At 34.5% G+C, this 15,469-nt stretch overlaps 1 protein-coding gene across 1 annotated transcript; it reads left to right on the top strand.

Annotated features, from left to right (window-relative positions):
* Positions 1-410: 410 nt before the first annotated feature.
* LOC112708783 (TMV resistance protein N-like) lies at positions 411-5,777 on the top strand. Its single transcript, XM_025760713.1, has 4 exons — positions 411-916; positions 2,518-3,613; positions 3,718-4,026; positions 4,101-5,777. Exons 1-4 carry the CDS (start codon positions 411-413, stop codon positions 5,775-5,777), a joined length of 3,588 nt encoding a protein of 1,195 aa, XP_025616498.1.
* Positions 5,778-15,469: the final 9,692 nt, after the last annotated feature.

Below are 15,469 nucleotides of genomic sequence, written 5' to 3'. Positions count from 1 at the left end.
ATGAACCCTAATGTGCAACAACAGGATCGGAGAATAATTCTGAATTGATTATTATTGACCAATATTGGGACCTGTAGAAAATTAGCAAACGTGTAAATTAAACCTCTAATTTGATAACGATTTCTCACTAAAAAGCTTTAATTTCGACATGAATAAGTGAATCAATTCAAAATTTAGTTCATAAAATAAAGTATTATAAAATATTACACATAAATAATGCTCCACTTCATTGATTCCCACGGAGAAGAACAGGTTCTTTTTCTTTCATATATATATATATATATATGAACCAGCAGGATCAAAACATATATGATACAAACTATAACAAGCAAGAAACTAAACAAACCTAAAATCGAGCAAAATAGACTTTGAGAGAAACCTAACTTTAATTTACCAAGAACAAACTAAAGATGGTTTTTGTGGATCCTTATTATTCATCCTCGTCTCTAATTTCTGATGATCTCAAGAAATACGATGTGTTCATCAGTTTTAGAGGCGAGGACACCCGCGAAAACTTCACAAGCCATCTCCATGCAGCTTTGCGCCGAAACCAAATCGAAACCTACATAGACAACAGGCTTGAGAAAGGAGAAGAGGTTTGGACATCGCTTGTCCAGGCCATCAAAGACTCCATTGTTCTCCTTATTATCTTCTCAGAAAACTATGCTGCTTCGACGTGGTGCTTGAATGAGATCGTTGAGATCATGGAGTGCAACAACAAGAATGGAGGACAACATGTTATTCCTGTGTTCTATAGAGTGGATCCTTCGCATGTTCGGCGGCAGAAGGGAAGCTATCATGCAGCGTTTGCCATGCACGAGAAGAGTTCTAAGCACTCTCATGAGATGTTGGAAAAGTGGAAGCATGCTCTCTTTCAAGCAGCAAATTTATCTGGCTTTGATTCAAGCACTTACAGGTACGTACTTAGTTTATAATATCAAACTAACCTACTACTTAATGAGTTTTAAATCATAGTGATATTTTTCTTTGGTTTTTGCTAGGGATTTTTTTTTAACTAATAATTAGTAAACAAAATAATGAACAAAGATTAGGTTTTTGTTATGATGAGAAAAAAGAAAATTAAAATAAAAAGAAAAATATTCACAAATTATTAGCTGAAAAAAAAAAAAACAAAGTTAGTTTCTAACTAGCTAACATTTTCTTGAGGACAGATACTGAGAGGAGTTTGATCTATAAATTTTATTTAAATATTTCTTATCTTGACTAACATCATATATTATTATTATTATTATTATTATTATTATTATTATTATTATTATTATTATTATTATTATTATTAAAAATATAGATAAATATGTACATTACTACTTATTAATCTACCATATAAAATATTTTTCCAAAGATAATAATTATTCCTTTAGAAAATTAAACCACAAAAAATTTATCCATCCCAAAAAATTTAGCTACGATAAAATTACTGTTGAAAGATCAAAACAATAAAAAGAATCTTAAAAATATTTTATAAAATAACAAAAATAATTAAATATATATTCTTTGAAAGAATTTTAAAATTAAACTTTAATGTATTTTTTGCAAGCATAATTCAAAAATAATACATTTTATTCATTTTTAGTATTTTAAATTTGGTGATTTTACGATCTTATAATTATAAATGATTAAAAATTTGAAAATATAAAAATCTAAAGATTAAATTGTGTTCTAATTTTTTTTATGTATATTTTAAATAATTATTTAAATATTTTCATGAAAATTTCGATCAAATGCACAGTTATAACTGTGCTAAATATGAAATCTATTTGTCAATTATAAAGAAGTTTTTTTTAATACTGTTTTTAACCCTTTTTAATCATTTTTTTCTTTTCATAGTAAAAAGCATTTTTAATTATCAGCTTTATCTATGGTTATAACAAATAAACAAAATAAAAATGTTTACGTTTTTTATAGGAAAAAAGTATTTTTAATTGGGAGTTGTTCGAATAAAGATACTTAAAACGTCTTTTTTTTAGATATTTTTTAATAATTAAAATTTAATATATATATATAATCGATTAAACTATATTATTTTTATCAAAATTAAAAAAAAGAGAAGGGTTAGGATTTAGAATTTTTAATATATAATAGGAATATTGTAGTTATTTTTTATAAAAAATATTAATTTAGACTGGTTCAAAATTTGGTTTATCGATTTTTTAGTTAAATCGATTTGTCCGGCTTAATTTTAACAAAAATACTATGATTTAATTGATTATATATGTTAAATTTTAATGATTAAAAAATATCTTTAAAAAAAGATGTTTTAAGTATTTTTACGTAAATGACTTCTTTTTTTAATTATCTTCCGGTCTTGGATTTGTATTCATTTAAGAAGAGTGCTAGGAGACAGTAAGTTTTGTAATTTGTAGCCATTAATTAGTCATCGCTAGTGTTTTTAATAGTGTGAGATTTTATTCAATAGTATAAAATTACTCACTTTTCTTTTGATGGTTAAGTGCTAACCAAATTTTAATAATTTTGGGTTACATTTACACATGTTAGGACTGAATCTGATCTTATTGAAGACATAATCCAAATGATTGTCCTGAAATTGGACCACAAATATACAAGTGAACTCAGAAGCCCTTTCATATATGACCAAAACTATGCATGCATTGAATCTGTACTGACTCACTCAAGGGGTATTAAAACCATTGGGATTTGGGGCATGGGCGGCATTGGAAAAACCACTATTGCGGCTGCCATTTTTCAAGAGTTCTCTCCCAAGTACCAAGGTAGTTGTTTCTTGGCCAATGTAAGAGAAGAATCTTCAAGGCATGGCCTCAACTACATTTTCAATAGACTTCTTTCTGAGTTGCTGCAGGAACATGTTCATATTACCACTCCAAAGATTGTGTCTTCTGCTATACTCCGCAGATTGAGGCGTAAGAAAGTTTTCATTGTACTAGATGATGTGAATACTTCTGAGCTTCTAGAAAATTTGCTTGGAGTGGGACAAGATTATCTTGGACTTGGTAGCAAAGTTATTGTTACCACCAGAGACAAGCATGTTCTTCTGAGTAGATCAGTTGATCATATCCATGAAGTCACAGAAATGAATGATGGGAACTCTCTCAAACTCTTTAGCTTGAATGCCTTCAATAGAATCCATCCTCCTGAAAATGAATACTGGGAGCTATCAAAAAGGGCACTTGCTTATGCCAGAGGAAATCCTTTAGCTTTGAAAGTTTTGGGGTCATTTCTTCATTCCAAAAGTGAAAAGGAATGGGACAATGCATTGACAAAACTAAAGAGGATTCCTAATGCAGATATTCAGAAAGTGTTGAGGTTGAGCTTCAATGAATTGGACGATACAGAGAAAGATATATTCCTAGATATTGCATGCTTTTTCAAAGGGCAAGAGAAAGAAAAAGTGGCAATGATATTAAACGAGTGTGGTTTCTACGCAGATATTGGAATAAGAAACCTTTTAGACAAGGCTCTTATATCAATAGCTACGAATCAAAGTATACAAATGCATGACTTGATACAGGAAATGGGTCACAAAATTGTGTGCGAAGAATCTCTCAAGAACCCTGGAAAGCGGAGCAGAGTGTGGCAACCAGATGAAGTTTGTGACATATTAAAAAATGATAAAGTAAGAGAATAACACTTTAACAAAACACATCTTTTTTTATTTAAAATATAGTTTATATAATAAAAATTTACTCTAGTTTTAATTATATTATATTTATTTTTCAGGGATCCACTACTATTGAAACTATATACTTGGATTTGACTCAGCAGACAGAAATATGTATAAGCTCCAATGCATTTAGAAAGATGCCGAACCTAAGGTTACTAGCTTTTGCTAGCAGCAATGGTTATGGACAAAAGAGAGTTGATTATACGTTGAGTCTTCCAACAAATTTGGAGTTGCCTAATAACTTGAGATATATCCAATGGGATGGATGTCCATTAAAATCTCTGTCAACCACTTCTTGGCCTAGCAAGCTTGTTGAACTCTCCATGCCATACAGTGATGTTGAAAAGCTTTGGGATGGGCCACAGGTAATTTTTTTTCCCTTCTAAGTTAAGAAAGGAAATGAATATTAACTTGCTTGATTCATTGTATGTCACTGCAGAATTTTCCAAGTTTGGAGAAAATATATCTGAATGGCTCGAAACAAATGATAGAATGTCCAGATTTCTCAGGTGCCCCAAATCTAAATTCAATATGGCTGAGTGCATGTGAAAGCTTGATTCAAGTTCATCCTTCTATTTTCTCCCTTCCAAAACTTGACTATTTAGCTGTGCACGGATGCAAAAAACTTAAGAGCCTTTCAAGCAACAATTGTTCATCGTCTCTTCGGGCAGTGGTTGCCTACGATTGCCCAAATCTGGAAGAATTCTCAATCCCAATTTCAAAAAATCAGTCCAATATTCATGTCCATTTGAGGTCAACTTCCTTGAAACAACTACCATCATCAATTGTGCATCTTCAAGATCTTACAAACTTCTCTTTTCCAATTAGTGATCTCCTGATGGATCTTCCTGAAAAGTACACCAATCAAATCATGCTTTCAGACCCTATTAGTCATAAATCTGACCCAGTGGCCACCTTACGTACAATCCTACCTAGCCCTAGCTTCCGTTATCTAAAACAACTGAAATTTGATGGATGCCAAAGTTTAACTGAACTCCCAGATAGCATTTCTTTGTTATCATCATTGTTATTCATAATCCTGCATAACACTAACATCATGACCTTTCCAGAAAGCATTAAAACTCTTCCACGGCTCAAAATTGTTGTAATCTGTCATTGTGAAAGGTTACAACTTTTGCCAGCGCTTCCACCTTCCGTTCATGACTTCAAGGCCTGGGACTGCAAATCTTTGAGGACAGTGTCAAGTTCCACAGAACAACTACAGAGACAGCACGGTACTACTTTTATGTTTCTAAACTGCGTGAAGTTGGATGAAGAGTCATACTTTACCATTTTGAAAGATGCCATTATTAGGATAGAAATTAGGGCTAAAGCACAACAACTATCACCAAGATTAGAAGAAAACAGAAATGAAGAATGCACTATTGTTGATGATGGTGATGGTTATATCAGTGAGCATAATCCTAATGTTGGCAAGGTTTGTTATTTCTTGCCAGTTAGCGGCAGGAAACTTGATGACTTGTTCCATCATTGCTCTTCACAAAATTCCATTAGCATTCAACTGCCACTAAATTCCAAGTTCTTTGGTTTCATATTTTACTTGGTTGTTCCTCCAATACAACCATGTAGCATGGGTGAAGTATTTGAAATTAGGTTTGGATTTGAATGTTACTTGGAAACAAGTTGGGGTCAAAGGACCCATATAGCAAGTTCGTCATCAATAGAATGGCACTGTGATTTTAGGCCTGGACTTGAGATGAATGTGTTGTCAGATCATGTGTTACTGTGGTATGATTCACAATGCTGTAAGCAGATAATGGAAATAATAGGAGGAAGAAATGTCATTGATGATGACAAGAATGCAAATCTGGCAGTTACGTTCTTTGCTTGCCTACCAAACAAGGAGGAAGTGGCTATAAAAGCGTGTGGCATCCGTTGGATATACACAAATATGGAGAAGGAATCAAGAGGCTGTAGATTCAAGAGAAGTAGGGAAGTTTTTGAGTCAGAAGCCATTGCATCTCCAAATGAAGGAAATGGCGTGGAATTCAATGATGAAGGGATAGAACTAGTTCTTCCAGCAAAGAAATTTAAGCAGAACGTTTTGGAAGCTTCCTCAATCCTTGAAGTTGAATCAATAGAAAACTTGAGGTAATCTTTCAATCAATAAACTGTTTATTATAATTGAGTATTGAGCAATAATTAAGTTTAATTTATGCATGGTCTAGCCAGATTTGTTAATAATAATAATAATTTTCCTCTTTAAACAACAAAATGAACAGGAAAAAACTCGAACAATTTTTGCACATTCAACTTGATGAAGACTCATGTAATGCGGAGATAAATGAATGATTCAATGGTCTCTCTATCGGTCTATCCTTTTTTCTTTTTACCATGCTGGTGAAATCTAAACCAACGGTTAGATGCAAGAAAATTGTATGTGTTCACTTGCTATACATATTATTATGTGAAAGTAAGTTAAAAAATTATTTTATAAATACAAAAGAGCTACCAAATCAGTTATACTCACCATATATTTAATTTGCTTACATTTATACATGTTGCTTTTTATAATTTTTTTCAACAAAATAATTAAACTTGTATATTGTTACCAAAATAATTAATTTTTTTATGAACACAAAATATGTATTTTTATACTGTGAGGATATGTCTGCTGCTTTTTATATCTATTTGGTATGGGTGATTTTTGTTCTATATCATTTTTTTTAAATTTTAATGGATTTTTTAAGATGTATTACTTTTGATTGGTTTGTGTTGATAATATAGCAAGTAATGAAAATAGATAACTGTTAGTTACAAATTAGTTATAAATAATTTGCATACCCGATCCTTTTCCATTCTCAGTCTCAATTGTATATAAATACCTCTATTATTCTGTAATACACAGCAATGCATGAGTAATAATACAATCACAACTTTACTTTCACTCTCTCTACACAATTTTCTTTTGTTCTCTGTCTTTCTTGCAACACAAGATTCTGAGTTCTCTCTAGTCTCAGACCTCAGAACAACTTCTCTTTCCTTCAATCAAGTTCACAGTTTGTATTGTTAAAATTAATAGGCATTGCCATAGTTAAATCCAATACTGTCTAAGAGAAAGATCCATAATCAAAAGTGTATGTAGTTTCTACATTAAAATCTATTTTGAAGTTGCTTGGAAAGTAGTAGTTGGAAAAGTAAGAATAAATAATGAAATTAGAAAACGCGTATTAGTCCGACTTTGTAATTATTGACCAATTAATTTGCTAATTATCCATGAAATACGATTTGTTGATTCGTCGGAAGTTGTATTAGTGACAGTGGCAACCGCGTTAGTTTTGGATTAACTATAATAAATGGACTAAATGAAAAGTTAGTCGTAATTGCTAATTGTTAAACGGACAAAATCATGTGTCAGATGATTAAGATCAATATTATTAACATAGGTTATGTTAAGTAACTAATGATTTTCTTGAACAACATGAATAATCATCAATCAAATAAAAATATATTACACCTTCAAATTATCCACCTAAATCTTTATATTAAAATAATCATATGTATACCTAGTAAAATAAACATTCCATATATCTATTATTCATATTGTTTAGTATTTTCATTGTCTATCTATACTTTTTCTATTAACATTACCTTGGATTAAAAACAAGAGATAAAACTGGAGAAATGATTTGTCTATTATTGAGTGTGTTCAAGTTGTTTATTAAAGTTGTCTAGAATGATACAATATAAAATGGTATTTATAGGTACTAAGAGAATCGTAATAATGAAGACGTAATTTCCTATAATAAATATTCAGATATGCTAAATAATACTAATTGATACTAATTGATCCTAATTATATTCTAACATCCCCCTCAAACTCAAGTGACAACTTGAGTTTGAAACTTATTTAAAAATTAATACAACGAAATAAAAAAAATGCATAAACAAATAAAATGGGTGTAGATGGAACTGCCAGAAGGAAGCGCAAATGGAACCGCCGCTTGTCTGAAGGAAGCGCAGACGGAACTGCCGCTTGTCGGAAGGAAGCGCAGACGGAACTGCTGCTTGTCGGAAGGAAGCGCAGACGGAACTGCCGCTTGTCGGAAGAAAGTGCAGATGGAACTGCCGCGGGTGCAGACGGAACTGCCGAAAGGAAGCGCAGATGGAACTGCCACTGTTTGAAGGAACTAGGAAGCTAGACGGAACTGCCGCTTGTCGGAAGGAAGCGCAGATGGAACTGCTGCTTGTCGGAAGGAAGCGCAGACGGAACTGCCACTTGTCTGAAAGAAGCGCAGACGGAACTGCCAGAAAAAAACACAGACGGAACTGCCACAAAGAAACACAGACGAAACGCAGACGGAACTATCACGAGAAAACGCAGACAGAACTGCCATGAGAGAACACAAACGGAACTGTTACGAGAGAACGCAGACAAAACTGCCACGAGAGAACGTAGACGAAACTGCCACGAGAGAACACAGACGAAACGCAGACGGAACTGCCACAAGAGAACACAAACGGAACTGTCATGAGAGAACGCGGACGGAACTGCCACAAGAGAACACAGACAGAACTACCGAGAGAGAGCGAAAACTATATGATTTCTTTATGAAAATAGGTAAGCAGCGGTTGACATTGGTGTTTGATCATTCGACTCGAAAAAACACAAGACAGAGTGATGGTTTTCAGTGGCTAAGAGAAGGGGGGTTGAATCTTAACCCCTTTTTTTATTACACTTTCTGGTCTTTGAGGAGACTTTTTGTTTTTGTCTCATCCCTAGCCACGAGACTTTTATTTTTGTCTCGTCACTTGGCACGAGATATTTTTGGTTTTAGCTCCTGTGCTGCAGAAACAGAAATGGAGTAGAAGAGAGAGAAAATTACACCCATATATATCCTGGTTTAGCTGTTAAGTGCAGTGCAGCCTACATCAAGTCTCCATCACAACAATGATGGAATTTCACTATAATCTTCCTGATTACAAACTGTAAAGTGCTAACCCAACTTACAAGGGGATTCCCACAGAATTATGAAACACAACATAGATGAACAAAGGAACTCTATGGACATCTATAGCTTTTTCTTTTAATTTTGCACTCTCTGCCTTTTTTCGCTCTATGGCTTTTTCATAAAAACCTCACTATTTGCCTTTTTTCCATGAGACTCAAGACATGACAAAATTAAACAGAAAAATACAAAATATAATATATTGAAGGAGAAGAAAATCTGTAAGCTTAGGTAGCTCTGAGAATCCTATGCCTTGCACTCTCACTGCTTACTTCTAACTCCTTGTTTCAAACCGTGGCTGTTCATCCTTTTTATATAAGGGAAAAGCCTCCACAGTTGAAACCGACACCCAAGCTTAACTTCTTCTTCTTTCAAAATAAAACCGGTTTGGCCAGAGAGAGAAGAGGTAACCCATGCAAAATCCAACATGCAAATACCTCTAGTTCTTCCTTGGTCATCACTCTTCATCAATTCGAGCACTCCATCCTTTGCTTGCTCTCCAAGATGGATTTCTGGCCCTTGATACTTCATGATGATGATGGCTTCATCTGCTCCAATCTCTGTCTCCTCCATTACTTCGCCACTCTAGCTACTTCCTATGGTGGTTGAGCAGAATCAGAGACAAGCAATCCCTCCAAGAATCTCCTCCATGCTGGCCGAATCTCCTTCTACCATTTTTGGTATGAAGAAGCCAAGATCTTATCACCATATCTTACCATTCATGGTTGAAGATCTTAGCCACTACATTTTTTATGTTTTCTTGTTATCATTGAGATGGTCTTGTAGCTTGCCTTCTCTTCTTTTTGATAGCTTAAAGTCTCCATTGTTTGTTGTGTAAGGACCGAAAAGAGAAGCAAATAGAGAGAGAAGAGAGAAATTTGAAAAGCATTGAATTAGGAAAGAGAATGAGATTAAATGAAATGATTTTTTCCTTACTGAGTAGCGTGTAGCAATAAGTGCTACAATCAAATCAAGTGTCTTTTTCTCTCTCATAGTTTCCATGCAATAAATGACAATTTAATGAAATTTGAAATCCATCACATGGTGAAATGCTTGGATCCGTTGGAAGCAATTTTGCTTTCTTTTCTTTTCATTGGTTTCGGATCATGCATGAGGAACTTTCATCAAATTTAAAATTGGACTTAGTTGCAACAACATTTAATCTGGCCCAATAAATGAATTATTTCATCCATCATTCATATGGCAAATAATAACATTTGCTTTCCTGATGAGTTATTTTTCGGATCATGCATTGGGCAAATAGCAAAGTATGTTTAACTTGGGCTTGCAACCATAATGGATCAATTTGGCCCAAGTAACATAATAATCAATTCAGCCATACTCATCATATATTCTTGCATCAAACCAAAGCTGAATATAATTGAGCTTGCATCAGAATTTTATTTTCGGCCTAATTAAAAACCCGCATCACAAAATTATTAATTAACATATGTTTGATGAAAATCAAATTAATAATTTTGTAATTAATTATTTCAATAATGTTTGTTCATCATCAAAATTAAATTAGAGTTTTCCAAACTCATCAATCTCCCCCTTGATGACAAACATTATTAAAATTGAAATGGAAAGAAATTTAAAGATTGAGTAAAGAATACTCCCTTTGAATTTGAATTTCTCCCCCTTTTTAATTGTCACATAGCTCCCCCTTAATATATGCTGTTTTTACCAAGGGAAGCATTAACCTGTAACAATTTTAAAATCAAGCTTGAAGTAACAATATTATTCAACATATTAATTTTGGAATGTTGAATGCTTGATTTATGAGCAGAGTTAGATGATAATCAAAACTCATTTGTTATCAATAATTTGATTTTCTGCTCAAACAAAGATCAACCAAAAATCTTTTGAAAATAAATTGCTGTTTTAAAAATATTTTTCATTCAAATCAGAACAACATACTTATGGTAAGAAAATATTTTCAATCAAGGCATGATCACAGAAACTTTCAACAATTATTTTCATACCTAATGCTTAAAGGAACTGCCAAAAAACAGAGTATTATCAAGTCTATTTACCAAGATAAAGCAAAACATTCCTATTCCACTAATGACAAGCATATTCATCAAGATAAATCACAAGAAAACAATCAGGCAGCCATATATTCAAATGCATCACATATATAATTAATCAAGCATCAAGTTTATTATTCTAACAAGGGTGATCATGAATTTAAGAGAGAATTTCATCCCCTGTTTTCCAGTTTCAATTTTCAGCACTTTCTCCCCCTTTTGTCATCAGAGGGGCACCTGCAAACAGATGTTGTCATAGGAAACAAAATATGCAAAATATGAGCAAATAAAACAGAGTATCACAGGGTATCTCAGAGTTATAACAGTAACAAAAAAAATTGAGCCTACTTAAGCCAATATCCTAAACTAAACAGAATATTAATCATTAAATAAATGAAGATCGGATTCCTCAGCCTCATCCTCTCTTGCATCTCCTAGATCCTCTTTGAGACTTTCTAACATCAAACTGACCTTGCCCTTGCATCTCATCCAAGCTCTTTCATTTTCATATGCAAGTTTGCGTGCAGTCTTATGAGATTGTACCATGATTTCTGTCATATTTAAAAATTCTGTAAGAATTTCTTTGATGGACTCGGTTGCCTTGGAGGTCTCAGGTCTGCTCTCATACTCACTCTCCGAAGCCATGAATTTCTTGCTCTTGGTTCCTTTACCGACTCCACCTCCTTTGACCATTGACACTTTGTTCTCTACTGCCTCATTCAAAAGGTCAATTTTGAAAAATTTAAAGATACTGGTCAAGAACATACCATAGGGCAGATTTGCCTTTTTGGTGCTCTTGACCGAGTCCCACATATGACAGATCATAACATAACCAAAAGAGATAAGAGTAGATGTAATAAGTGCAAAAAGGATGAGAGAATCAGAGTATGTTACTCTATTGTGAGAACCGCTTTAAGGAGTTAAAATGTGGGTGATAATCCTGTGTAGTAGAGAGTTGATGGAACCGAGAGCTTTATGGGTAGGAGTAGTGTCATGCAAACTAGAGAGATTTTCACAAATGTACTGAAGAACAACATTATAGGTAATGCCGACTTGTGAGTCCCACTTTTCGGCCATGTAAGCTCTTGGCCCTTTGTCTTTGTAACCCAAGGCCGTCCCAATGGTGGCAGTGTCAAGAGTGATGTGAACTCTCTTCACATAAGAGTGGATGGTGCCATCAATCAATCGCATATTGGAGTAGAACTCACGGACTAAGCCTGGGTAAACTGGCTTTTGGATGTGAAGTAGAGGAGTCCATTGAAGCAGTTCAAAGAGAGGAGAGACATTTATTCCCTTGTTGGCGAGAGTGTCAAGGTTGACAAGATAGGTCAGACAGAGATGACGCTTTTCCATGACCTCTTTGTGGAATTCATAAGAAGTGCAAGAGTTGAATCTGGCAGGGTCATAGTGGGAGGGTGTTTTGGCAAATTTATTCTTGAATTCTAAGGATTCCAGGTTTGCCGGTTCTATGGTGTTGTGTAGAACGAATCCTTTTGATTTCTGACCACTCTTTCCAGGTGTGGCTTTCTTCGGTGATGGTGGTGGAGAGGGGATGGGTGAAGTGTGAGATGATTCTTCTTTAACACTTGGCTCCTTGTTTTTGCCTTTGCCTGAGCTTTTGTGGGAAATGACCTTCTTTCTCATGGTGGCCGTGCGTTTGGAGGGTGGTGAGGGAGAGGATGAAGATGTAGAATGGATATGGATATGAGTGTGGATTTGTGGAGTGGGAGTCTTTTGAGAAAGGAGAATGCGTTCACTTTTCCTAGGAGCAGTTTTCTTTTTCATGATGAAGAGAAGAAATGGGGGTGGAAGAAGAAGAGATGGCCGAAGAGTGTGGTGAGTGGAGGGAGGTTAAAGGTGCATTAAATGTTGATTGGAAAGAGATAGTGGTGGGAAGTTAATGACCATCATGGCGCAATTATTAACCAAGGTGGTTTCTAAAATTTGAAAAGGTGGTTTCCTTGAATCAAGGGATTAGTTGAAAAAGAAAGATTTGATTTGACACTATGCTTCTTCCAACAAGATTTGATGAGACAACAAAGAGATTTTGATTTTTCAAAAAATGAGAAACTAACATAACGGTCAGAGTGGGGTCAAGGGAATTTAGTGGGGCCCATGAGAATTAATTTTTGGCTCTGTCTCCCCCTTGATCACAGCCCTTCCATCATGCCTTTATTTTTATCTTGTCCATTCCTACGAGATAAAACTGAACAGAATCAGGATTTCACAAATTTTCAACAGAACTTAAATCAATCATGCCCAAGCTTTTTCTTAATAAACAGAATCTGTCTTCACAGAGGGGTTTTGTAAAAATATCAGCAAGTTGGTCCTCAGATTTTACAAATTAGATATCAATAGTACCCTTTTGCACATGTTCTCTAATGAAATGATATTTTATCTCAATGTGCTTAGTTCTTGAGTGCAAAACAGGATTTTTTGAGATATTTATAGTACTCATGTTATCACAAAATAAGGGTATACTATTGATCTTTAATTTGTAATCTTCCAACTGCGTTTTTAACCAAATTAATTGTGAACAACATGCAGATGCAGAAATATATTCAGCTTCAGCTGTGGATAGAGCCACTGTGGCTTATTTTCTGCTTGACCACATGTTAAGTGAGCTTCCAAAGAAGCAACACATGCCGGAGGTGCTCCTTCTATCCACTCTATCTCCCGCATAATCTACATCATAAAATTCTACTGCACAAAAGTCATCAGATTTAGGATACCATAAGCCATACTCACTAGTTCCTTTAATGTATCTAATGATGCGTTTAACGGCTAAAAGATGGGATTTTTTTGGATGAGATTGAAACCTTGAGCATACACCCACACTTTGAACAATATCCGATCTAGAGGATGTAAGATACAATTAGTGAACCAATTATTCCTCTATACCGTGTTTCATCCACATCTTTGCCATTATCATCTTTTTCAAGTTTAGTGTTTGGATGCATTGGAGTTCTCATTGGTTTGAAATTTTCTAGGCCAAATTTCTTGATTAATTCTTTAGCATACTTTCCTTGGTGAATAAAAGTACCACTAGGAGTTTTTTTAATTTGGAGGCCCAAAAAGAAAGTTAGCTCTCCCACTAAACTCATCTCAAACTCACTAGTCATGAGTTTTCCAAACTCTTCACACAAGGACTCATTGGCCGATCCAAATACAATATCATCCACATAAACTTGAACTAGAAGCATATCATTATTAGATGCTTTAATAAATAAAGTTGTGTCCGTGATACCCTTTTGAAATTAATTTTCTAATAGAAAGGCACTAAGCCTTTCATACCAAGTTCTTGGAGCTTGTCTAAGACCATAAAGAGCCTTAGTTAGTTTGAAAACATGATTTGAAAAATCTTTATGTTCAAAATCGGGGAGTTGTGCCACATATACTTCTCTATCAATAAAGACATTAAGAAAAGCACATTTAACATCCATTTGAAACATTTTGAAACCCTTATGGGCAGCATAGGCAAGAAGCAACCTAATTGCTTCCATTCTATCCACCGGAGCAAAAGACTCATCAAAATCTATACCCTCTTCTTGATCGTAACCTTGGGCCACTAATCTAGCCTTGTTACGAACAACTTGTCCATCCTCACGAAATTTATTTTTAAACACCCACTTAGTACCCGTAACTTTCTTACCATCCGGATGAGGTACTAGTATCCAAACCTCATTCTTGTCGAATTGAGCAAGCTCCTCTTGCATGGCTTTCACCCATGATGGATCTTCAAGAGCTTGTTTGACATTGTTGGACTCCATTTGTGACAAGAGTACAAAGTTGCTTGGTTCGGATTGTCTTTTGGTTGAGGATCTTGTTGTCACTCCTTGGGAGGGATCACCAATGATGAAGTCATGAGGATAACCCCTTATAGACTTCCATTCTATAGGCTTCCTTTGTGGTGTTGAGCTTTGATGAGCTTCTGTTGGTCTCACTGTTTCAGTTTCTCGTGCTGGCTGAGAAGACAAAATGGAAATGTCTCCTCCAATTTGACGAGACAAAACTGGACTGGTAGATTCTTAAATTTGGGCAGACTTGGGATTCTCTTTGCTTGTTCCAGCTCCTTCACAATCTGAATCATTATTTATCACAGTACTGGGAATTAAATTAGAATCACAAAAAGTAACATGTATGGATTCCTCTATGGTCCTCTGTTCTTTAAGGTAAATCCTATAGGCCTTGCTAGTGGTGGAGTATCCAACAAACATTCCTTCATAAGATTTTGGATCAAACTTACCAAGTTTTTCTTTGTTGTTAAGCACAAAACATTTGCATCCAAAAACATGAAAATACTTAAGATTTGGAGGGGTTCCTTTCCATAGTTCATAAGGAGTTCTTTTCAACCCTTTTCTAATTATTGTCCTATTCAAAATATAACATATTGTATTTACAGCTTCAGCCCATAGAAATTTAAGAACACCATTCTCACATAACATAGCCCTAGTAATCTCTTGAAGGTTTCTATTCCTTCTTTCAACAACCCCATTTTGTTGAGGTGTTCTAGGGCATGAAAAATTATGAGTAATTCCAAAGTCATCACAGAATTTTTCAAAGTCTTGGTTTTCAAATTCCTTTCCGTGATCACTTCTCAAATGGGCCACTTTTAAATCTTTTTCATTTTGAATTTTCTTGCAAAGGGTTGAGAAAGCATGAAAAGCATCATTTTTATGAGCAAGAAAAAGTACACAACTAAATCTAGAGTAATCATCCACTACCACTAAACCATAGTGTTTACCTCCTAAACTTTGAGTTCTTGTTGGACTAAAAAGATCAATGTGTAACATCTCTAATGGCATTTT

Source organism: Arachis hypogaea, chromosome 9 (genome assembly GCF_003086295.3).
Source record: "Arachis hypogaea cultivar Tifrunner chromosome 9, arahy.Tifrunner.gnm2.J5K5, whole genome shotgun sequence".
In the NCBI taxonomy this organism is placed as follows: Eukaryota; Viridiplantae; Streptophyta; class Magnoliopsida; order Fabales; family Fabaceae; genus Arachis; species Arachis hypogaea.
This window is presented reverse-complemented; position numbering and strand designations above follow the sequence as displayed.